General features: G+C 47.9%; 1 protein-coding gene across 3 annotated transcripts in view; it reads right to left on the bottom strand.

The window, feature by feature from the left end:
- Window positions 1-26,035, bottom strand: part of PAX5 (paired box 5) — a 124,135-nt gene that overhangs the window by 71,998 nt on the left and 26,102 nt on the right. For all 3 annotated transcript variants that reach the window (XM_064735607.1, XM_064735606.1, XM_064735608.1), the window contains exon 6: window positions 6,511-6,686. In XM_064735607.1, coding sequence (XP_064591677.1) covers window positions 6,511-6,686 — 176 coding nt within the window. The remainder of the gene's footprint in view (window positions 1-6,510; window positions 6,687-26,035) is intronic.

The following is a 26,035-nucleotide window of genomic DNA, read 5'->3' as shown; positions in this document are numbered from 1 at the left end:
GATCTGCTGGCAGCAATGGCCTGGATAATTAGCCAGGAATTAGAGTTTCTATTACAGCCAGGAGGCTGCCCCAGCTGATTTATCACCTGAATAATTTACTGTGATTGAAAGGAAATTAAAATGAACTCCATTTGACAACTGCGCTTTTATGGGCTTTAGTGAAGACTCAAAAGCCAAATTAATAGCCTGGTGTTGTTTGATAGTCTACTGAGAGTAAATATGGGAAGGTTTTTTGCCTCCTGATGTGCTCTCCTAGGCTTGATTTTAGAGCTGGGATTTTCTTCCCCTCCCACCAGTAAGGTTGCAGCAACTGGAACAGGGGAGATTTCAGCTGCAAAAGCCATAGAACTGCCCTTACTCCTCTCCACCCTCCCTCTCATTCTCTCTTCTGTGGGTACAGAGGATCACAGGGTCAGCAGATTGGGGATGAGCAGGCAGCCCCTGGCCCAGCACCAGCAGCCAGGGCTGCCAGCAGGATGGCCTGAGAGAAGGGAAGGCACAGGGGCAACGCAGCCTCCCACAGGCCCATCCTGCATCCCTCAGCCCCTGTCACCACCCACAGGCCCATCCTGCATCCCTCAGCCCCTGTCACCCCTCAGAACCACTCCTGAGTGCTGGGCTGCATCCCACCATGGCCCAGGGTGCTGCCCCTCCAGCGCCGTGTCCTCCTCCCCACTGCAGCCTGGACTCCTGGAGAGTGGGCAGAGCATTGCCAGCTGCTGCTTCACCCTTCTTTGTCTTCATTTTTTCTCAATTTTATATTTGTGTACATTTATTGAGCCACATATTATTGTTTCCTTTTACTTTTCAATTTGTTTTTCATGTAGCACACCATGTAATGCAGCCATGGTGAAGAGCTTGCCTCGGAATGCTCAAGTCATTCCGGCAAGTGGCAGATTGAGAAAATATTTAGTTCCTCAAACTATCCATGAATAATTTTCACAATTTTCACTGTTTCTGGACAACATGAAGTTTTGGGAAAACACAAGCAAATATTAGCTCTGCATTTCTCAATAAAAGTTTCAGAGTATTTTCAGATGCTCAACAGCCTCTATCTACCCAAAGGTTTCCCAAGAAAAAGCATATTTCTCATGCTCTGGGGACCAGGATCCAGCATGCAGTCCTGCAGCTCACAGAATCATTGCATGGATTGCATTGGGAGCAAGACCATCTTATTTCAATACACCTGGCATAGGCAGGGACACATTTTAGTAGATTAATTCCTTCCTTCTGCTTGTCCAATAGCTGCACTTTGGGAGTGAGTCCTCCTAAAACAGAAATGCCTTATATTTTCTGGCTTCACTAGAATTTTCCATTATTCCCAAAGATCAAACTCCAGTACTGTAAGGAGGATTGTATATCTCACTCCTCTCAGAAGTTGCATTCCAGCTGCTCCTAGCAAAATACCCAAAATTCCTCTTTCAAAGTTGGAGTGTACTTAGGCAGAAAGCAAAACGTGAAGATTTTCAAAAGAAGTTTATGCCCCTCTCTTGGTCAATTCAGAGAACGTCTTTGGTGCAGCTCTCTCTGCAGCAGGTTTCAACTTCATACAATTCTTCCACTTCTTCCAAATCATAAGTAATTCTGGGGGGATTCCTTGGCTATCTAAATTTCATTGGTTACCCAGATTCCATCTGCCTGTCTCCAGATTCACATTTATCTGCACTCTGTGTCATGAATACCTGTGTTACTATGTGTTTGCCACATTACTGGTTTCTGTGTGAGCACAGAATATGTGAAAATACCAAAAATTTTATCCAAAAATCAATCTGAGAACAGATATTCTGTTTAGTTCAAGCTTAAAGAAGTGGGAAAGCACCAGCACAGGCCTAGGAATTATTTGCTATTAGCAGCAGGCAGTTATCTTCTTAGCTGGTGACCTACATAGTGTTGAATCTGGTCACATCATGTTATGCCTCATTATGGCCCTGATCTAAACTTTATTGGAGTCAATAGAAATATTCCTCTTGGCTTCAATGAGTATTCGATTGGACCCATGTGAGAAACTGAAAGTACAAAAGAATCCATTTCTGTTGTGGACAGAAATCCAGCATGGATAATTCCTTTCTTTATTCTGAGAAAATTAACGCACTGTCTCTCCCATTGAGCCAGTGCAGCTGTATATCCTTCACCCTGCATTTTTCACCTGTAGATGCATTAATCCCACTCTCACAGCCTTCACCAGTGGACCTGCCCCCTGCCTGCTCCAATGGGGCTTTCCTGCACTTGTCCAGCCTCCCAGACCTGAGAGCCTCAGGTCTCCTTGACTCCCCTGGGTGTCCAAGAACATCTCCTGTCTTGGTCAGTGCTTTCACTGGAGAATTGCCTGAGTCAACAGCTCACAAAACAGGTGGCACAGCCTTGGCAGTCTGGGACAATTTCCCAAAGGTGCTGTGGAGAGCTCCTCTATCCTTCTGGCTGGAACCAGAGGAAGCCACTGGAGGATAATCCCCCCACACAGTCACACAGAGGGATTTGCTGAAGACAGCCAGTGCTTCCCGTTCCTCCAGGCCTTCATGGACAACAAGCACTGGGAAATTGTGCCACTCCGTGTTGCAACTCTCTGCACAGGATGAGTGCCAGTTGCAGATAAAGTCTGACCATGAGCAATGGGGGCTGCCTGCAGTAGAGGCCAGGCTGAAGAGTGCTGGTCTGACACAGGTATAGGTGCAGAGCACAGTCCCGGGCCAGGCAGACAGGTAAAAGCCACTCCTTGTTTGGTTTGTTCCAAGGGAATCTGCCCTCCCTGCGGGCACTGCAGAGCCAGCACACTGCGGGGCAGCGGGGCCCATGCACACACACACACACACACACACACACACACACACAGAGCACAGAGACGGTGGGAGCTGCTGTGCAGGCTCGCCTTTCCCAGGGTCTGACAATGACAAGGTCTGGCATCACATGGTGGCAGGCACTGTTCCTGCAGAGGGATGAGATGCACAGAGCTGGCACACAGCAGCCGTGTACAGAGTGGCAGTGCAACACTGGTGTTGCAAACACACCACTATGTGCCTTTCCATACCCGTGCCCAGAAATAAGTGAAGTCACTCTTCTGTGAGCATTTGCAGCCTGTGCAATGTAATAATGGCCTGTTTGCAGAAAATGAGCACAAAAGGGCATAAACATAAGAGAAAGTCCTTCATTCTTATGAATTCCCTTAACAGAAGCATTCATTTTTATAGCAGGGCTTTGTTAGGGGAGGTGGGCCAGAGTGCTTCTCAGTTCTGGCTTGATGTCATGGTTCCTCCCCACGACACACAGACATGAAAGGCCTTGGTGCTGTTTGCACAGACAGCCCTCAGCCCCTGGCTCCCTCCGCCATGAAAACTGCATGTTTTTCATGTCCCACACAGGCAGGGAACAGACCCGTGCTGCAGAGCACACGTGTACCTGTGCCCAGCTGCACCACTGGGTGTTAGGCTGCAAAACAAGGCAAGGAACAGCTGATGCCTTACTGCTGCCCCTTGATGCACAACTTGTGACAGTCTTTAATGGCAGGAGCACACGGTGGGATCCCTGCCTCACCCAGCACACACAACCACCGCTGTCTCTCCCAAAGCACTGTCTGATGCTTTATTTCCCTGTCACTGTCCAGTGGTTGCCTTCTCTCCCAACACAGTACGAGCCCTTCCCCAAATACAACTATCCATTCATCATCAGTCTCTCTCTAGATACCACAGTCTACAGCAGATGTGAAAGTTAATATGACTGTTGTCAACAGTACAGCATAGACTCGCAGATTCACAGAATATTCTGAGGGACCCACAGGATAATTGACTCCAACTCTTAAGACTCCAACTCTTAAGGAATTAAGCCCACAGTCTTGGTGTTATTAGCATCATAGTCTCACTGTGTCATAAGATGATAAATAACTCAAGAGCCCCCATTTTATGCAGGTTAACTGAGGGAAACATCAAGATGGGGAATTGAAGGAACTGGGTTGGAAGAACTGAAAGCAGAGGGTTACACACTGCTGAGCAATTACTCCCACACAGCCCATCAGCCACTCTACCTACATAAAGGGCAATGGACCCAAAAAAGGCAAGGACAAATTTTGTGCAGAAAATGCACCAGGAGGGCTTTGGGCAGCACCTGGGAACCAGGCCTGATGAGGCTGCAAATACTGTGCTGTGCAGGAGGGACTTCTCTCTCCCTCACCATTGCCAAGGGCCTGCCACCAGCACGCAAGTGAGGAGCCACAAAACAGGAAGGAAAAGGGATCTACAGGGTGTATAGAGTAACAGTTATTCCAATAAAGTACCTGGGGTCCTCCCCAAGTTAATAGTACTGGTGCACCAGTAAGTTTTGTGCCAAAGTAAAATTAGTGGGGTTCAGCTGGCTGCTGCTGGGTCACATCTCTAATAAAACGGGTAAAGTGGGTCAGCAGCTCATACCAGTCTTCTTCCCACATCCTGTCTCCATGGGAAGGAGTATCTTTTCTTTACTTTCCTCTACACAAAGAGCCCAAAGCTCCATACATCCACCCCAATTTAGCTCCTAAAACACCACTTTGGGGTCCAGCAGCATTTTGGACAGACAAATGTCACTGGCAGATCTTGCTTTACTACAGCGTCTAATCCAGGGACAACTGGTTTTCCAAGGCATGTCATTAATATCCTCAGTATTTGATTTCTCATTGATTTCTTTGGCCTTACTAATTGATGCAGACAGCTTCTGCACTTTGGCTGAGCATCATACCAGCTTTGCTTGACTCACCAAGGAGGTGAGACAAGGCCGTTTCTGCAAGAACTGGGGCTCACACAGCATCTCCGTGAACCACAGCAAGTTGTACAGATCACATCTGGTCATGCTGAATGTTACCCCTCACATACCTTCAGAAAGCAGAAACTGACCCCAAATAGCCACAAGACCTTAACCATGGTCCAGCCTTCTAAAAGCAAAGACCATACTCCAAGAAATATGAAAACAAACAACTAAAGATTTCTTTTGTAATTACATGTAAAAATGCCTGGCAACATGGTTCTACAAAGCACATTTTGGATCTCATAATGTCAGATTTCTCAGCATCTTACTTGACTTCTCAGAGCATGCAAGGAGTATCCTGTTCATCATATTAATATCAGCATATCTCCTATTTTAATAATCTGGCTGCTTTGAGCCATTCTAGTCACAACTCCTTATGTGGCCCTGGGAGATCATTTCTCCATCAAGAGCAAATACAAATATCTCGTATTTGATAATTGGGATAACACTTCAGCAATATCCTTATTCGAATCTCCCATTCTTCCTATAAAACCTGTAACATTTATGTCTGAATAAATGTTCACCCACTGCTGGACGATCTCCCGTGAGCTGCAGCTGGCCATGGCTACGAGGCTCCAGACCAGAAAAACAAACCAAAAGCCCCCTCCCGTCGCTGCTCCCTTTGCTGTTGTGGCAAACCCCTGCAATTTTGCAGGAGCACATCCAGCAAGGCACAGCTGCCAGGTGCCCAGCGCTGGGAAGGCTGGCCACGGCCCTGGGCACGGAGCCTGCCCTCGCCAGCATCCCCGGGCTCGGATGGGATAACCACCATCTAGTGGCACGGGAAGGCCACTTCACCTTCCCGACACAGCCACGGCCCGAGCTCAAAGGCATCAGCAGCTCCTGCTCTGCCACAGCACTTGCAGCATAAGTAAATCATTTTTTAAAAAGTATGCGCATTCCTTAACTGAAGCCACACTGGTAGTAGGCAGCCATGAGAGCATCTCCAATGGCCCTCAAATGTATGGATTCTTCCAAGGGGAATCAGTGTTAGAAAAGTCCATCCACCTTGCTAAAAAGCATGTCTGATATTAAGAACACTGAAGATTAATGGCTGAATACATCATTAAGTAGCAAGCTAGACCAATATCGGTGCTGACAGCAATATATTAATTTCTACCTCCTTCTCAGCAGCTAAATTAAATACTGCCACCTAAGAAGAAGAACACAGAGAGACATAGCTAATCAGTTTTTTCATGTGCTTCTATGCTATGCCTGCAAAAATTGAATTTTTCCAAAATATTAGTGCCAAGTCCTCCTCAAACACACTCAAGATCCATAGGTGCAATTAATTTATCTTCACATACTAATCGGATGTTGCAGCAAATGGCCAGTTACATGTCTAATAAGCCACTTCTGGATACAAAAATTTGATTTGTGTCCACAATCATGCTCACTGTGAACCAAAATTAGGCACTGAGTTTTGCAAGTCTTCTCCTTGTTACCTGCACTGCCTGCTTTTGATCTAACAAAAAACATCAGAAGCTGTGGTGCTCTTTAGAGATTCCTTTGATGCCACTGGTCCAGATCAGGTGTCATTTCATAGCCAAACACTTGCTGATGATTGCACAGTGAGTGTTTACCTTAATTTTCTAATAGGTTTTAATAGCTAACATGGGCTTGGCTGAAATGAGCTTGACAAGACGTGTCTCCATATTTGTAAACTGAAACTGAAACGCCTTTGGTCATGTACACCAACTCTGGAAAGCAGATCAGGAAAACATGAAATATTTGCACCAGTACCTGCTCTGGTTTGATGGGCTCAGTTGTTGAAAAAATGTCAGAATAATGTTGCCTCTCAAAGACACGATCCAACACTTCTAGCTGCTGCTGGGTGAAAAGGTCTCCTCGCATCTGCTTCCGAAGAAAATCTCTGCTTGGTAGAGAATGGCCATTTGGTACTGGAGATTCCTGAATACCTTTCAAAGAGGAGAGAGAAGAGGAAAAATGAGTAGTCCCATGATGTGACCTACAGCCTACAGTAGAGTGTCTTATTTTATCCCTTGAATAGATGTAGGTACCAGTATGGTGAAGTCATGAAGACTTTTTGAGAGGTTACAGTTTGCTGGAAAACACACTGTACAGTCTTGCATTACAGGCAACCTTTAACCCATCAAATGCTTCACACAATATTTAAAGGCAGCATGCAGGATAACAATCACATTTTTCCTGCTTCATGTTTCCTGTACCACCTGGGAAGCTGTCTGGCTCATGGTCTGCGTGTCAGAGAACACAGAGGATGAGTAGATGGCCTGATGCTGACAGTCACGGTCAGCTTGGGGCAGCTCCAGCAGAACGCCCTGTGCAGTCACCCCCACACTCTGTCCCCCTCCTGTGCCACCTGCACGTCCTGCTCAGCCCCATCCATGCTGAGCCCTGAGCTCTGAGCTCTGACCTGAGCCCTGAGCCCTGAGCTCTGAGCCCTGAGCCCTGAGCCCTGAGCCCTGAGCCCCGAGCCCTGAGCCCTGAGCCCTGAGCCCTGAGCTCTGAACCCTGAGCTCTGAGCCCCGAGCCCTGAGCCCTGAACCCTGAGCTCTGAGCCCCGAGCCCTGAGCTCTGAGCCCTGAGCCCTGAGCCCTGAGCCCTGAGCCCTGAGCCCTGAGCCCTGAGCCCTGAGCTCTGAGCCCTGAGCTCTGAGCCCTGAGCCCTGAGCCCTGAGCTCTGAGCCCTGAGCCCTGAGCCCTGAGCTCTGAGCCCTGAGCCCTGAGCCCTGAGCCCTGAGCCCTGAGCCCTGAGCTCTGAGCTCTGAGCCCTGAGCCCTGAGCCCTGAGCTCTGAGCCCTGAGCCCCGAGCCCTGAGCTCTGAGCCCTGAGCGCTGAGCCCTGAGCCCTGAGCCCTGAGCCCTGAGCCCTGCGCCCTGAGCCCTGAGCCCTGAGCTCTGAGCCCTGAGCCCTGAGCCCTGAGCTCTGAGCCCTGAGCCCTGAGCTCTGAGCTCTGAGCCCTGAGCCCTGAGCTCTGAGCCCTGAGCCCTGAGCCCTGAGCTCTGAGCTCTGAGCCCTGAGCCCTGAGCCCTGAGCCCTGAGCCCTGAGCCCTGAGCCCTGAGCCCTGAGCCCTGAGCTCTGAGCCCTGAGCCCTGAGCCCTGAGCCCTGAGCCCTGAGCCCTGAGCTCTGAGCCCTGAGCCCTGAGCCCTGAGCTCTGAGCCCTGAGCCCTGAGCCCCGAGCCTTGAGCTCTGAGCCCTGAACCCTGAACCCTGAGCCCTGAGCTCTGAGCCCTGAGCCCTGAGCCCTGAGCTCTGAGCTCTGAACCCTGAACCCTGAGCCCTGAGCTCTGAGCCCTGAGCCCTGAGCCCTGAGCTCTGAGCCCTGAGCTCTGCGCCCTGAGCCCTGAACCCTGAGCCCTGAGCTCTGAACCCTGAACCCTGAGCCCTGAGCTCTGAGCCCTGAGCCCTGAGCCCTGAGCTCTGAGCTCTGAACCCTGAACCCTGAGCCCTGAGCTCTGAGCCCTGAGCCCCGAGCCCTGAGCTCTGAGCTCTGAACCCTGAACCCTGAACCCTGAGCCCTGAGCTCTGAGCCCTGAGCCCTGAGCCCTGATCTCTGAGCTCTGAGCCCTGAGCCCTGAGCTGTGAACCCTGGGCTCTGAGCCGTGAGCTCTGAGCCCTGAGCTCTGAGCCCTGAGCTCTGATCCCTGAGCCCTGAGCCCTGAGCCCTGAGCCCTGAGCCCTGAGCCCTGAGCCCTGAGCCCTGAGCTCTGAGCCCTGAGCCCTGAGCCCTGAGCCCTGAGCCCTGAGCCCTGAGCCCTGAGCCCTGAGCCCTGAGCCCTGAGCTCTGGGCTCTGGCACGCACTCTCTGTGCAGCTCCATCAGCAGCACCAGCCTGTGCTGTGCTGTGCTGTGCTGTGCTGTGCTGTGCTGTGCTGTGCCAAGGTGGGGAATCCCTGGGCTGAGTCCCCACTGCAGCACCCTCAGCCAGCCCAAGATGCACTCCTGACCCTCCAATTCGCTTTGTGTTTCTCCAGCTTGCTGGCGGGACTCAAACCTGGGCTCCAAAGCACACTTTCCTCCTTCTCCCCTTTGGCAGAGGTTTTTAGCAGGAGTCACAAGTGACTGACCATGGCTGAAAAGCCATGAGACAAGTTTAAAAAATGTTTGATTGGCAGTCTGAAAAGGATCTTGCATGGACTTGTTCCAATTTGCTTTTTGCAGATTCACAGTGGTTTCCTACTTTCTCTTCACCTGTCGCTGCTGGAAATAGGTATTTTATGCACAGAAAACTGAGATCTGCAGTATTCCCAGGACTCCAGGAGGTGGAACTCCAAGAACAACAGTAAATATCAGATTTCTTCTCCAGATGGCAACATTGAACTAGACAGAGGGAGGAAATGTTTTAAAAATAGCATCTAGCTGCCAGAGTAGTTCTGAGGAGCAGAATTTAAATGCATCCTTAACAGCAAGATTTCCACGACTGCTGCAGCTGCTTACAGTCCAAGAAGTCTGCAGAGGAATAACATCACCAAGACCTCCTCTGGCAGATTCTGCATCAAGTTTTTTGATTGTAAGTAGAGAGGAGATCTGAGCGAGGCGATCTGCACAAAAACAGCCCATTGCTGTAGACATCAGTTGTGACCACAAGCACGTGCTGGCCACCAGGAATACAAGGGATGTTTGGTGGACAAGATTTTTTACAAAGGACTATTGATTTAAGATCATCCTTCAGCAGATATGGATTTTGCAGAAAATGCTGTCTATCCAGAAAACGAGGCTTCTTTAAGGCAGAGTCCTTAGACTGGGGAACCAACACAGGGAAATAGCTTTCAACCTCAGTTGCTAATGCTGAATTTAAGTCAAATTCTCCTTATACTGAACAGACATTTGATGTTAGCAGTTAATGCTGAAAACTCCCTTCTCAATTTGAGCTCAGCAATTTCAAAGACAACAACATTATATATACCCTAGACAAAGTAATGCAATTTTATCAAGGGTAGATTATGGCTTTTGTGAAGTGGAAGGATCAGTTTATTCCACACAGGAAGGGAAACAAAAACCTGAAGCTGTGGTCTGAGTAGGATGTCCAAGTGTGAAAAGGTACAGAGGGATACAAGAAAGCAGTGTATTTTTCTTTTCTTTTTTTTTTTTTTTTTACTATTCTAAATCAAATAGTATCTAATAGACCCTGTGCTGAGTTTAGTCAACCATGGCTTATGGAATTAAAAATCTGTTTGGTAGGTGTGTGGTAACACAGGGCCAGGGAGACCCTGTCTCTCGAGTATGGAAATGCTTGATGCTTGCTTTAAATTTCGGGTTAAATGCTATTCACAGTTTGGGATCAAAGTTAAAGCTTTATGCAGATTTGGGATAAAGGGGATGGCAAAAGTGAGTGAAATGATACAAGACAGTCATGACCTGAAAACTGTTCTTGGAGATGCCAGTACAGTCTGTGCACTGATTGTGCATCCAGAGAAGTACAATGAGATCCCCGTTGTGTTTGAAAATGGAGCAGTAATCCCACCTTTCACCAGCAGCACTTTTATTATGCAGACGTTTGGGAGTGAGCACCTTGGAGAAGAGGAGGCCGATGGAAGGAAACGCTGGACAGCAGGCTCAGGCAGAGAGGGGCGCAGGGCCAGCGCTGGGAAGGGTGGGAATCCAGGAATAAAGGCAGCATCGTGGGCCTGTGCCATCACACCCATGCATCTGTCCCCTTCTCCAGGGGGCACTGGGGCAGGGATGGCCCTCAGGCACTGCCCCCAAAGCGCAGCGAGGAAGAGGAGGGTATTTCAAAGCAAAGGAAGGATGAAGTCGCGTGGAGATGGCAGAGGGGCTCTGGAGGGGTTTGCTCTCAAAGCCAGCACTGGTGTGCTGCTGCAAGCACAACATCTGCTGCAGCCACAACAGGCTGCCAGCTCACAGCACCTGCACACCCCTGCATGCCAACACCTGCACTCACTGTCCTGAGGACGAGAGACGGGATCAGAGCAGCCAGGCTGCCCTGGGATGAGAACAGGGCATGCAGTGCTGGTGCCAGGGAGGGGAGGGCAGGGGCTGGGCAGCACTGGGACTGCTGAGGGGGCTGACACTGCACCAAAGGAGCCCCCAGCCTCCCTCGCTGCGGCTGCCACCTGCTCTCTGCACCCCTGAGCTAAGGAAAAGCTTGTGCTTTCGCACTGGGGGAATGTGCACCAAATTCAGACTCATTTCCACCGAGTTCTGGACTCCACTGTAGAACTAAAGGACCTCCTGTACATGGCATATGACACACAGGAGTTCGTGAAGGTCTTCAGGATGTGTTTGGCTGTTTGACATTATATAAATAATACCATTAACATTATACATTGTTTAACTAGAATATCTTTGATAATTAAAGTACTGTCGGAAGGCTTGAAACAATTTTAATTATAAGTAGGCTCCAGGGAGCGATAAAAACATTTTTCATATAGTCAGTGCATCCACATAGGGTTGCATTCACATATTTTATTGACAATAGCAGTACGTGTATACCTACCCATTCTGCAAAACAGTTACTGATCGGCACTTTCCAGGTCTGCACTGCACCCTCCCTGGTTCCAAACTCACTGACAGGCTTTTTCTTGGCAGGGAAAACACAATCCTTTCCCACTCTGAAGTGCACGGACACCTCCTGTTCACACCTTGCCCAGAAAAACTGACCTGTGGTTTCACAACCAAAGGCAGACATGCTGCTATAGAAACTGGCCTGCCTTGGACGTAATCTAGGTATTAAACACAAGCAAAGATTTTCTGTGGCTACCCAAAGTCTGAACAAGCCACCACAAGTCTGGGAAGAGTTAGTCACAGAAGACATCTGCCTCTGAGGAGAGACACCGTCCACAGTCCTGCTGACAAAAGTCTGCCCAGGTGATGTGAAAATCACCCTGAAAATATGGAATCACTGCATGGGTTGGATTGGAAAGGACCTTACATTCCATCAAGTTCCAGGCAGCTGCCACGGGCAGGGACACCTTCCACAACTGAGGTTGCCTAAAGTTCTGTCTGACCTGTCCTTGGACACTTCACCTAAATCATCTTTGTTAATTAAGAGCAAGTTATTTTCTGAGGACCTAAGCAAATAGCAAGATCAGTTTAAAGGATTTGATAAATTGAGATCCCATTTTTCTAATTCATTTCTGTGGTTAGATACTCGTCCATGACACGCCTTCCGAAACAGCAGGAGAATATTTGAAATTGCTAAATACAAGGAAATCAGAATTTTAGCAACCCTCACCGGACAATTCACTTGATTTAAAATACTATTTCTAAGACTACAGACCAAGATAAGAACAAAAGACACTATCTTCACAAAATACTAAAGCATATTTAAAAGCCTTAAAGCTTAGTATGGAAACAAGGCAAAATATAGAAAGACCAGCAAAAAGCTCTGAAATATGGAAATGGTTCAGCTTCACCTTTTTTTATACTGATAAGGATGTCATCACAATTTCAGATAGTGATAAGACACGGGGGAACGGTTTTAAACTGAAATAAAGAGAGATTTATATTAGGTGTCAGGAAGAAATCCTTGCCTGGCAGGGTGGGCAGGCCCTGGCACAGCTGGGGCTGCCCCTGCACCCCTGGCACTGCCCGAGGCCAGGCTGGACATTGGGACACTGGGAGGGGTCCCTGCCATGGCAGGGTATGGAACAAGGTGCTCCTAAAGGCCCACTGCAACACACAGTGCTTTACGATTCTATGAATCTGTTTAAATACTGTGTTGTAGTTTGGGACAGACCTTGCCCTGGTGCAGTTCCACTTGAGAGTGTCAGCAAGGGGACAATAGCTGAGAAACAGATACCAACCATAAATCCAGCTGGACTAGTATTTCCAATGCTATTGATAATAAAAGCGTGCCATGAGGTGTGCACCTCCACGGTAGATTCATCTGATGCAGTGCTCTTCTGAAGATAAAAGGAATCTACTGGCTTCAGATTTTCAGGTTGTTTGTTTTCTTTTTTTGAGCAATACGCTTATACAGGGTAAATCAAGGAAATACATAGCTAGTGCCATGAACAGCCTACATTCATAAAGGACATGATTTCTGCCTCTAATTTGTACTGTCCAACTTCATTACCTGTTATCATACCTAATTACTTCACCTTATAGGGAAATGCAGGCTAATTAGGGAGGATGTTATTCACCACATTTAAAACATTATGAAGCAAATGAAATATTACCAGGAGGCAAAAAGGTGATTTGTTTTCTTGTAGCATGCCTGTAAATTAGTCCAGAGAAGATAAAGACTCTGTTTAATTACCACATGGAAGGTTTTGTTTAAAACGTAAGCTGAATTTTCACACCACCTCCTCAGAATTGCATACATTTGGCAGAGAGCTGCCCCAGAACGCTCTTCCCAGCAAAGCATTAGTTTCAGGACCACATATGTGAAGAGAGATCTTTGTGTTTACACTATTCAAATTTTCTAAGTCCTGGGTTTTTTGGGGTTTTTTTTCTGAAGGACAATATCACTAAAAAGGTGCTATATATTTTGAAGTGTATAGCTGATCACTGTGCAAATATTTTCAAGAGAAATCACTGTATTTCACAAAGGTAAGTATGAGTTCTATCGTAGATCAAAGTGAGAAAGAAGGGGGAAAAAAATGATAAATCATCAGAGATCCAAAAATACTTTTCATTTGGAGGAGATATCAGGCCATTTCAGTGGCACTGATAGAGTCTCTGCTCTGTCTCCATTACCACTGAAGGCAGCCGGAGTCAGGAGCTGACTACGCTAGATTATATTCCCTATAAGATGGTCACCAATATATATATATCTGATCTTCAACCTCTATTGATTGACCAATTTCACAAGCAAAGACTGGTGAAATGAAGCTGAAATGAACATCATGCTTTAACTCATTGAACCCATCAGGCCTGAGTTAATCTCACTGCCCACTGTCTCTGATAGAATTCAATTGATCAATCATGTTTCGGTGATAGTACCATTTCAGTGGCTTATTGCTTCTTCATTTCAAGCCTTGACCTGTTAGATATACTTGGACCAGCTCAGCTCCTTCTGGAGACACGGAGACCCACACCTGCCAGCAGCAGCGCATTGTCCTGCCTCCAAGCACAGGAAAACTCAGGGGAGCACTGCTGAACACTCTCATATTCTGTTTTTACAGGTATCCTACCAAATTTGCAGTCAGGATGTGTGAGGGCATGAGGAATCTGAACGGCCCAAACCCGGTGCCCTCTTGTCAGTGCTTGGACAAGCGAGGGCAGTGCCAGTTTGGTGGCCGCCTGGCTCGAGTCCTTGAGTGCAGCCAAAGTGGTGCACGCTTCCAGCGCTCAGGCAGGCTGCCCCAGAGCAGCCCAGCTGAGCCCTGCCTGCACACAGAGGCACAGGAATGGAAGAAGCGACACCAAAGGAGCTCTGCCAGTCCCTGGCCTGCCAGTGCTGCTCTTCCTGAAATGCTCAGCGGCACAGCGACTAGCGCTTGTGTCACCAGGCACTTCTGGCCCTTCACTGATGAGTGACGCAGCTCTTCTCCACCAAGGGAGCATTTGTGTCTTTTCTGAAGGTCCTCGCTGCTGCACAAGGTGCAGTCAGGCTGTGTGCCCACCAGACACACGAGCTGGAGCTGTGCCAGTGCACCCTCGAGCTGCCATCCCACAGCATTGCTGCACATCTGCACAGCAAAGCTGGTTATGGGACTCACCAACAAAGTGGGTTTTCTTTACTGAACAGATTTCCCATGAGATTACAGCTGTCCTCCTCCTACAGTTATTTTAATCCCACTGTAGCCATATATGGAAAAGCTTTTACGTATCTCCAAGGAAAACCTGCGATCTCCACCATCCCACATTCCACAAAGATATGGTGGGGCCTCATACCTCAGCAGCCCTGATGCTTGTGGAATCTGACAGCACATACATCTGAGCAAACATTTGTGCAAATAGTGCCACTGAGTGGAGCTGGATTGCTTGTGCACCTGCCCAGATACCATCAGGATGGGCTGTGCACACACAGCGCACAGCCCTGCGCCGTGCACAGCTCGCACCAGGTTGGGGCCCTGCCACAGGCCAGAGCGTGGCACAGCAGGCTGGGCTTGGGTGGAACCACTGCAAGTTTTGTGACTGCTCTTCTGCCACCGTTTTGTATTCAAACCACAGCAAAAATTCTGTCGGTGACAGCCCCCTGCACGGTGGGGAATTCAGAAGTGCGGAGATGAGGGTCGAGAGGAAGAGGCTGAGCAGAGCAGGGCAGACACCCAAGCCTGGCACAGGGAGTGGGAATGTGCATCCCTCCGTGGCTCCTGGGCCACAGGAGACTGCGGCCACCTGGAAAAGCCTCCAGGCTCAGGCACCCCTTGTCCAGCTGCAGTGTGATGTGGAAACATGCTTGTATTTCTGTGATTTCTGTAGTAACTGAGGTGAGCTGTAACTCCAATAGTTACACACAAAACGCCATGACAAGTTCCTTAAAAAATCATTATGTGAAACTGACTATTTTCCTAATCCATTTTTGTCAGCTGTGTTCAGCTTTAGAGACATGCACTTTATATCATGCACTCCCAGCTCAAAGGGCATTTTTAAAAGGTTGTTAAAAGCTTATTGAAACAATTTTAACATAGTTTATGCCTACTTCCATACCATGTCATAGCATATATTTTCATCAATTCTTTCAAAAAGATAATTTCTATATATGCCTGGGTGACAAGGACTAATGCAGGTTGCAGATGAAACTGTGCTCTGTGTAGGCCTGGAAATGCTAAAACGGCCTCGCATTTCAAACAAGCAGGAGAGGATTTACAGCTCTGAAAAATATTAGGAGACAGAAATTTGACAGCCAAAGGAAAAGTGGTGTTAGGAGACGCAGCCCAATGGGGTCTGCACAAGCAGTGACCAGCTCTGGAGCTCTGCTGCAGGCGGGAAGCCTTCAAGCAAGGCAAACCTCCTAAGAAATGCAGAGGACTCCCAAACAGCTCTGCTACTCCTCCTAAAATGCAAATTCCTAGCAGAACATTGAAGCTGTACCACCAAGATATGGTGAGGCTGGTGAGAGGAGCTTCACTAAAAGCAAAGGAGAGAAAAAGCCCATGGAAGATGCAGTTTGCTCTACCAGCATTCTCACAAATGAGGGGTGTCCTTGCACATTTCCTGGGCAATCATCCACAAAGACCACTAATACGGAGTTCTTAATACCTGCAGGCTTTTCTTGTGCATAAATGAGATATCACCTGATTTTACAAAATCACAAACAGTGGTCTCAAGTCTTCAAGTGTTGACACAAAGAATGAACCAAAAGCACAGATGCCACCACAATGGTTTGCAGCCATAATGCAATCCACAGGAAAAACCATCATTACGAAATGTAATATACAGCTACAGATTTTTACAAGAAACACAAAGCGCAATGATATTTTTACATGCTTTATTTGCATGCATTAGCTGGGAGAAATTACGCTTTAAAAATCCTCCACAGCTGTATAATGCGGCTCTAACACTTAAATTTCTGCGTACTTGTTACGCCTAGGAGCCAGGTGCTGCCGACGGAGAGAGAAGCCATTGCCACACTGCCCTCAGCATCTGGAGGGCTGTGCTCAGTTTTGGACAGCACTGTGCCAAACAGGTGAGGACAGCCTGGACAAGGGCCACGGAGATGAACCGAGGGCTGGGCAGCTGCCGTAAGAGCAGAGGCTGAATGATCTGAGTCTGCTCAGCCTTAGGAAAAGCAGGCTTAGAGGAGACCTTATGGTCACATTCCACTTGTAAAAGTGTGCCTGCAAAAAAGATGAAGACTCCCTTTTTTACAAGGAACGAGATGGAAAAGATATGGGGTAATGGGTGCAAGTGAGTCCTGGGGAGATTCCAGCTGGACACACAAAGAAAATTATTTGCAATGAGAGCAAGCAGCCACTGGCATAACCTGGGCAGGGAAGAGCTGGATTCCTCAATGCTGGGCACTCCTAGGATTTGGCCAGGCAGAGTATTGGACTGTCTCATCTAGACCATGCTTTTGCCAATAAAGTTTGGACCAGACAGTGCTTGAGGCCCCTTCCAGCCTGTGTTGTAGGATTCTGCATGAAAAAGGTAAATGGTGACCCAACAAAAAAATGCCTCTGTACATGCTTGTGTTTCATGGTTCTGCTGTAAAGGCTCTGACACTCTGCAGACTGAACAAAATTAAACAGCCAAGATTTTACTTTTAAGGAAAAACAGTGTGGCCCTTTTCTAATTGCTGCAATTAATTAGTGTCACCTAAACATTAATTATTTATCCTGCAGTAAACTTAGCAATCTACAGTACAACTCCCCTGATGCTGTGCTTATCACACAGAAGCCCTTATTAAGCACGTGTGGGTGAATCACCCTGCATGTATTTGTGCTATTTCAAAACCTGATTTCATTCACTCGGAGGCTGAGGGCATCACTGTTTGGGCCACATCACAGAAATTCTTGCAAAGATCTCCTGAGCTGGAGAGACAGATCTGTGCTCATTCCTGCAGCTTCAGTTGAGACAAAGACTCCAGGAACATCTTCACCACACCAGCAGGTGAGGCTGACCTCTGTGCCAGCTTTTCTAATCTCAATTATTTCCATACCATCTAATCAGATAACTGCTCCAGGAAAAGAATAATTTTATATATATATATATAAACTTATTTAATTTTTTATATATATATATATTAAAAAAACTTATTTAATTTTATATATATATAAATATATATGGAGAAGGAGAGAGAGATAAAAAGAGAGAGATGGCTACATCTCAGAAAATAAATTTGGAAGATCACTGTATCCAATGTTTCCCAACAGCCAGATGTTGGGAACCAGTGGTTTCCATGACTCAGTGAGGGCGGCCTGAGGGTGAATGCGTGGCCTGGCAGACAAAGTCTTGTCTCTCTCTGTGTTTGCATGGTGCCACAGGAGCCAAGGGCACAACTCTCACTGCACCTGCCAAGCTGCAGTGATGGGGAAATTTTACAGACTTTTCATTCAATAGAAAAGCACTTGTAGACTGAAACTGAATCTTGTTCTCAAGCAGAGAGCATTTCTGAAGAACTGTGGGACACACAGCCCTACTGGGAAAATACTGAACATGTGGGCAGACCTCATCCGGAGACTTTATAAGGAAATTTATTTTAGTTTTACAGTTCAAAATCATTTCAGCGCTTAAATAGAAGTCAGCTTATATGGAATCATAGAATCACAAATTCAATTACATTGGAGAAGTCTTCTAAGGTCGTCAAGACCAGCCATTTACCCAGGTCTACCAAGACCACCACCAGTCAGTGTTCCTAAGCAGCATGTCTACAGATATTTTAAATCCCACTAGGCATGGTGACTGCACCACTGGCCTGGACAGCCTGTTTCAATGTTTGGCACCCATTTCTGTGAATAATTTTTTCATAATATCTAATCTAAACCAGTCACAGCTGAAGGTAATTTTCTCTCACCCTGTCACAGAATCCCAAACTGCTTTGGGTTGGAAGGGACCTTAGAGCTCCTCTCATTCCACCTCCCACTGTCCCCAGTGTCCAGCCCGGCCTTGGGCAGTGCCAGGGATGCAGGGGCAGCCCCAGCTGCTCTGGGCACCCTGTGCCAGGGCCTGCCCACCCTGCCAGGGCACAATTCCTCATTGCCAAGGTCCCGTCTAACTCTGCTCTCTGTGAGTCTGAAGACATCACCCCCTGTGCTGTTATCCATCTATCTATCTATCTATCTATCTATCTATCTATCTATCTATCTATCTATCATCTACACTTAGAAGTATTCGAAGGTAAATAAGCCATCACTTCTCATGACCAATCAAGCCTGGGCAAGCACCAGTCTGTCCTCACCCACCAGCTACTCCTGCTATTTATGTAAAAAACAAAAACTTTTCCTTTAGAAAGGTTTACAGAATCTTTAAGAGAGGTTCATTATTATTTTTCACGGTTTCACTTCCCCATCTCTTTTTGACTTTATTCTCTTTAGAAAGGAAGGCAGCACACTGAGGATGCACACTGCCTAAAATGTTTCTTCCTTACCTACAAGACACATGTGTATACATAAACATTTACATGTAGCCATGTGTTCTTCACAGAACCATGCAGGACCATGTCCATTTCTCCACATCCCAGCCAAAGGCAGCCCAGAGGGTAAGACAAAACCACACAAAAATTCACAAAAATTACTGGATTGCACTATGGTACTTTTACCTAAAATCTCTGAAAGAGACCTTTTCTAAGAAAAAAGGAGAAGGAGAAGGAGAAAAGGAGAAGGAGAAGGAGAAGGAGAAGGAGAAGGAGAAGGAGAAGGAGAAGGAGAAGGAGAAGGAGAAGGAGAAGGAGAAGGAGAAGGAGAAGGAGAAGGAGAAGGAGAAGGAGAAGGAGAAGGAGAAGGAGAAGGAGAAGGAGAAGAAAAAGAAAAAGAAAAAGAAAAAGAAAAAGAAAAAGAAAAAGAAAAAGAAAAAGAAAAAGAAAAAGAAAAAGAAAAAGAAAAAGAAAAAGAAAAAGAAAAAGAAAAAGAAAAAGAAAAAGAAAAAGAAAAAGAAAAAGAGAAAAAGAGAAAAAGAGAAAAAGAGAAAAAGAGAAAAAGAGAAAAAGAGAAAAAGAGAAAACTTGTAACATGTGGCTCTGCTAGTGCTGCAAAAGAGGGTGGCCAGGGGCTTGGACAGGGGGGCTGCTACCTGCCCCAGCAGGAGCTGAGGGGTCCCTGCCCTGTCACCCATGCCAGTTTTCCTGTCCCTTGCAGTTATTTTGGCAAGCAACGACTGAGGAATGCTCAGCACTGGGATTCCCTGGGAGCACACTGCACCTGCACCGCTGCCCAGATGCCCACCTGCGCCAGCCGAGCCCCTCGGGCCCCGGGGAATGCCCGTCGTGCCCTGGCCCGAGCCCCGGGAGGGCAGCCTGTGTGCCAGGGCTGCCCACCGGCTCCAGCGCCTCCGGAATGTGGGCACCAGTTGTTGCCATAACACACTCAATTGTTCTCAGCAGCGCTCCAGCAAATAAAGCCATTAATTACAGCCTTTCCCTGAGTCGCTGTTGGCTGGAGCAGCAATCAATGCGCAACCCCTCATTGCCTGCTCTCGGGGAGCACAGACAGATGCCATAAAAATGATGCGCAGCCCGCGCGGGCGCCGCCGGCTCTGCGCCCGGAGCGGCCGCCACGCTGCTCTGACACGCGGTACCGTGTTTATTTATTCGGCCTGCTCAGCCGTGGGGGAAGGCACGCCATTAGGCCATCATTTTTATCTTATAACGTCAATTTACTTATACTGATTGGCTTCCTGCCGCCAAATATCAATTAAATTGCAAATGCCTGCTGAAGCTTACTTTATGTCTCTTTTTGCTCATTTCCCCTTTCTTTCTTTCTTTTTCTTTCTTTCTTTTTCTTTCTTTCTTTTTCTTTCTTTCTTTTTCTTTCTTTCTTTCTCTCTCTTTCTTTCTTTCTCTTTCTTTCTTTTTCTTTCTTTCTTTTTCTTTCTTTCTTTCTCTCCTTCCTTCCTTCCTTCCTTCCTTCCTTCCTTCCTTCCTTCCTTCCTTCCTTCCTTCCTTCCTTCCTTCCTTCCTTCCTTCCTTCCTTCCTCTCTCTCTCTTTCCCGTTCCTTTTCTAAGCGGGGGAGAGAGAGAGGGAAAGAGAACCAGAGAACCCTATGTTCAAACATAATTTAGTTTATTTCCCCTTTCCATATCTCAAAGGAAAATCTATATCTCCCCCTGGAAGGCCATTTGCCCTTTGTTATTGGGAGCTGAGGTATCACAGCAGTGGGCAATTTGTTTCAGCCGACTATCGCCAGCCCATCAGGACTCCTCAGACCTCTGCCATTTCAATGCAGTTGTATCTGGTATTTCCATTTATGATTTGTTTTTAACAGCTGCCAGTACCCCCCCAGATGAACGGGTTTCAGACCCCACAGAGGGTGCCCACCCCTTCCTGCCACAGCCCCCTCCTGTCCCAGGATGCTTACCACCTTGCTGATGCAGCTTTCTGCTTGTCCCGCTGTCAGGGCCCTTGCTGGCTCAGGCTGCTGCCCCTGACAGCTGTGTCTCAGGAGGTGACAGGGTGCCCGAGCTGCCAGGGCCTGTAAGCTGACCCCACAGAGGGCACTCACACGTGGTGAGCACCAGGAGCAGGAACCTATCCAGGGCTGCAGGTGGGCTCACCTGCCTTTGTCCTGGCCATGGGGGCTGCGCCTGGGGCAAGGCTAACCCAGGCACGGGACCTGCTGGCAGCAAGGCCATGTGTTAGATCTCACACTCCAGAGCCCACGGAGAGCCCTGGCACAAGGCCAGAGCATCACAGCTCACAGGCAAACACACACCCCAGCACAGCGTCTGGAGCCCCTCTGCCCGTGGGACACAGAAAGGGAATGGCACCACATTGCACTGATGGGGCTGCAGGCCTTGAGGGGAGCATCAGTGGCCAAATCAAGTATCTCTGCAGGCAGAGACTGACAGCAGCACTGAGAACTGGAGGGGGACCAAGAAGGGTAAAGCACAGCTGAAATGCAACCAGGATGGAAAGAAAAACACCAACCACGAATGAGGAACCCTCAGGTGTAGACCACAGCTAACCCAGCAGCACACTGCCTTTGACTTCCCAGAGTGCATGGGTTCACCAAGGGGAAAAAACAGATGCCAAGTCCAAGAAAACTCATCTACAGCCTCTCCAGATGCAGAGGCAGCCTTTCTGCCTTTACCTGTGCTGTGCTGTGCTCACACACTGGGCCCTCGAGTGGGGGCAGAGGAAGGGGCACAGCATGAGAGAACACACATTGCCACGCATGCACCTTCATCCAGCCAAGCACTGAACACATGGTAATCTCCTATCAGCCAAGTCCTACCTCTTACAACTGTCTGAAATGAGTCAAAAAATTCTTTGGCAATTTAGAAAAATGCAGGTAAGTTTATTCTGGGCTTGCCAGGTATCAGGGTGATTATCACATCATTGCCAATTATCTTTGTAACAAAGTTTTGGACCTTTTTGTAAAGGTTTAGCAAGGTTTAAAAACCTGGGCCCATGTATTTGAACACTGCAGTCAGAGAGCAGGAGAACAAACAGTGAGGATGCACCAATGAGCACATACACACCTACAACTGTGTCTTCAGTTAAAGCATACATGCTCTGTATGTATATGTATGCATAGTGACCATTTATATTCCATCTGTCCACCTGTATAGCTATTACCTGTGTAGAGATGTTCATAAAGAAAAAATCAAGGGTGCTAGAAAAGACCTCTTCACCCTTGGCAGTGTTGATTATTGACTGGTTCATTCAGTTCCTGATGGAAATAGTGTGATTGCCTGGAATGTACCTTGCAGGTTTCTAAACTGAAGGCTCCAGAATCAATTTTGTGGTAACTGGTTAGATGTGACCAGCTTACAAACTCAGCATGGGTGTCAGGAAGCAAATTCAAGTACCACCATTACTGTTTTTAAATACCATGCGTGAGGAAAGGCTCCTGGTTGGGCAAGTCACAGGGCAGAGCAGAGATTAACAATTTTGGCTTGTTTTCATCTCCAGGGTGGCAAGCAGGTGACACACCAGATACTAACTTCATGTGGAACCACAACAGATCCCAGCATCCCCACATCCTTCTTTGGAGTAAACTGGCCCTGTAAGGTGCTGTGGTGCTCAAACCATCAGGTAACAAGTGCTGCTGCAACAAGTAAGTGTAAGAGAGGGAGCACAGGTAAACTGAACAGTCGCACAAATTTAAAACTCGAAGACACACACCTAAACTCTTCCAAAACAATCTCCTTTGGATTCAGGCATGCCTGTAATTATGTTCCTCCCATCTCTGAGCACTCATAGCATTTCTGGGCCGCTCCCCATTGCCATCCAAGGCCACGAGAGATGGGGACTGTTCTTTGTCCCCTAACTGGCGCTAGGCAGAAAAACACAGGCTCTGCTCTACCAAAAACCTCCCTCTTCCAGAAATGCCAACTCCTGTGTCCTCCTGCCCGAGAGAAAAACAGTGTGAGAATGGGGAGAGGATGGGTAGGTGCTCATTCTCAAGGAACCAACTGGAAACCCAAGGAACCAGAGAAGAAAAAGACTGCTGCATGACTATTTCTTATTAGTTGACGTTCAGACAAAAAAAGTCAGGCACTGTCAAGCATGAAATCTTGTTGGGACAATAGAGATGGAATTGCTACTGCTGACAGCAATGTTTACAAGGGCATGATGTGTCGATGCTGCACAGCATGAAACCAGCAGCCCCATCTAGCTCTGCGAATTGTAACAAGAGCAAAATATCCCATTTGGGACAGAGAGGAGTTGTACCACCAAAAACAACCTCTCAGGTGTAAAATCCATTACAGGTGGATGGAAGGAAACGCAGAGGAGCCCAGCTGGCACAGCAGGAGGCTCCTGAGTGCTCTGCAGCCAAAGCACATAGCAAACGTTGTCTCTGAGAGATGACTTGCCTGTGGGATTGAGGGCTTCCCATCACCTCCAGCCAAGAAAAGGTGTGGAAAAGGGAGCAGGGCCGTGCTCCTCACACTGTAGGCTCTGACATGCAGCCAGACAGTATTGCTTAACTATTTCCAGGCAACATGCAAGATGCTGGACCATCTGCCTGCCTGAGGCACTCTGAGCCCTGTTATCAGACTGCTGAGAAACCACTTCTGAAAGGCCTGAGTTTTTTAAAAGCCTCCACCACCAAATCTGTCTAACTCAAAGGAACTGTATAGAGGGCAATACGCCCTAAAACTGATAATTTGGACACCTTCCAAAGAATAGTCTGACAGTCAAATGTCCCAGGGACAGCAGGTGCAGAAAATTGCATTGCAGGGAAAGTGAACACAGAAGGAGTACCTTGACTGCAAAGTTCAACAATAATTGTTCAGAATTATAAGGGGGGAGGCTGAAGCCTGTTTAGTCAATATAAGATATTCTGTTTTCTTCACCTGAAATGCTCAGTCACCAGGAAGCCTTTGATGTGCACACTTGTGCATCAACTGCTCACAGCTTCTCCCTTAGGGCTGTGCTTCTCTCCCTGCTGAAGCACGGAAATGCAAAAGCAGGATATGCATCCTGGCCATTAGATGCAGCAGCGTGGGGGTGAGCAGTACCCACTCCAGCAGAGCTCTGTGACAGCTCATCAGGCAAAACCCAGCAGCCCAGCAGTTACTGCAGCATCAGAGGGAAATGAGGCTCTGCTGTGTGAGATGGCCACCACTCAACCAAAGCTGTTCTTACAGATGTTTCCTCACTGCAAGTTTGCTTTCTTCCTATTTTGTTGACTAAAAGTTGATGTGAATCATGTAAAGCACCTGAAAGAAGAACCTTGTGATGGCATCGTTCCCACAAAAGCAGCATCCTACAGACCTTGTCTGCCCTGCTAATCAGCATCTCTGAAGTCCTGATCTAGAGGAAGGTGTCCCTGCCCATGGCAGGGGGGTCAGACTAGATGGCCTTTAGAGATGGCCTTCCAAACCAAACCAAACCATTCTGTGATTCCATCACTCCATGTCCTGTGAGAGATGTACTCTCCCTGCCTCTGAGACATTTTGTGAGATGTCAGAGAACCACAATGACAGGCTGCAGGAAGTTTCTAAACAAATAAGGTGCTGATGGTGAATGCACATCCCGACTCAGTCTGCCACCAAAGAAAACCAGACAGCAGCTGATGCAGTCTACAAATGTGTCACTGCAGCCAGCACCCCGTTACAGAGCTACAGGGAAGCAGTTTTATGAAGATGGAGTGTCCTTGTGATCAGAAAACCATCACATTGCACTGATGTTGGTATCTGACAGAATTTCAATACCTGACCTCTGCTGTAGATATGCTTTTTGCCATGCTCAAATCAGCCAGATCAGTGCCCAGCTGATGGATTTTAACTGGATTTCCTTTCACTATAAAACATCTCAGGCAAGAATCCTTGGTTCCTAACCTCCACTGGAAATATGGATCTGCAGGAGCAAAGGATAATCAGTCTCCAGCTAGAACTGTTATCTTACAGGAATTATCATAGGTACACGTTGACTACAAATATCTCTGAGCAGAATCTCAGATGAGATAAAACATTGGCAAGCTCCACGCTCACACCTCACAGTCATCTGAAAAGAAGACTTTGTTTGCTTTCAGAGGAGCAGCTGCTCTTTGCATCTCTGAAGTCATGGGGACAATCACTGCTCCAGAAGGAACAGCCCACAAGACCAAGGAAAAAGTTGTGGAGGCACCTCCCTAGCTAAGGCTCATGAAGGAAATGGAGACAACAAAGGCCACGGCTCTGAAACTAACTCCCAGCTCAAGAAAAGTTGCTCCAGCGCTATAGGTGGAGTGCAGTGGCATGAGTGCACTCCTGTCATGACAGAAGAGCCAGAGTACAGAGAAACAGACCTCAGACCACTGGGGGCAGAATGCACACAAGTACACACAAAACACAGAGGGTCCAGCTGGGTATCTAGTTGAATACCAGGGGCAGCTGAAGGCTCCTGCCCATGGCAGGGGGCTGGAACTAGGTGTCCTCTGAGGGTCCTTCCCACTCAAACCATTCCAAGAGTCTGTGATTGTATGGACATGAAATGGGGAAACAAGCTGAAATCAGTCTTGGTGCGGAAGTTCAGCAAAACACCAGTGCAGTACTTCATCTATCAGACGCTTATAAGTCCTACTGGAACAGGTAGGGACACCCATCTCTAGATTTTCCCAATTACAACTTCCTTTTCCATCTGCAAAATCTTTTCAAGGAAAAAAAAAGAATAAAAAGAGGGATTTGGCTCTTTTCAGCACATCTGGGTGGAGCTCAAATGCATCCTTTGATGCTGCTGACGACGGCTGTTGCTGCTGTGCCTGAGCTGTTGGACACCCAGAGCCCCACTGGGCAGGCACAGGCTGCCGTGCCTCAGGAGTGCAGTGATGCACACAGCCTGAGCTGGGGCTGAGGGCACACTCCATGCCCTGCACATGTTCCAGCCGCTGTGTGACTGCTGAGAAGCACATCCTGCCCTGTGCCCATCCTCACACATCCTCCCCTGTGCCCATCCTCACACACCTTCACACCCTCCCCTGTGCCCATCCTCACACATCCTCACACACTCCCCTGTGCCCATCCTCACACATCCTCACACCCTCCCCTGTGCCCATCCTCATAAACCTTCACATCCTGCCCTGTGCCCATCCTCACACATCCTCCCCTGTGCCCATCCTCATAAACCTTCACATCCTGCCCTGTGCCCATCCTCACACATCCTGCCCTGTGCCCATCCTCACACATCCTCACATCCTGCCCTGTGCCCATCCTCACACATCCTCCCCTGTGCCCATCCTCACACACCCTCACATCCTCCCCTGTGCCCATCCTCACACATCCTCACATCCTCCCCTGTGCCCATCCTCACACATCCTCCCCTGTGCCCATCCTCACACACCTTCACATCC

This window comes from Zonotrichia leucophrys, chromosome Z (assembly GCF_028769735.1).
Source record: "Zonotrichia leucophrys gambelii isolate GWCS_2022_RI chromosome Z, RI_Zleu_2.0, whole genome shotgun sequence".
Classification (NCBI taxonomy): domain Eukaryota; kingdom Metazoa; phylum Chordata; class Aves; order Passeriformes; family Passerellidae; genus Zonotrichia; species Zonotrichia leucophrys.
This window is presented reverse-complemented; position numbering and strand designations above follow the sequence as displayed.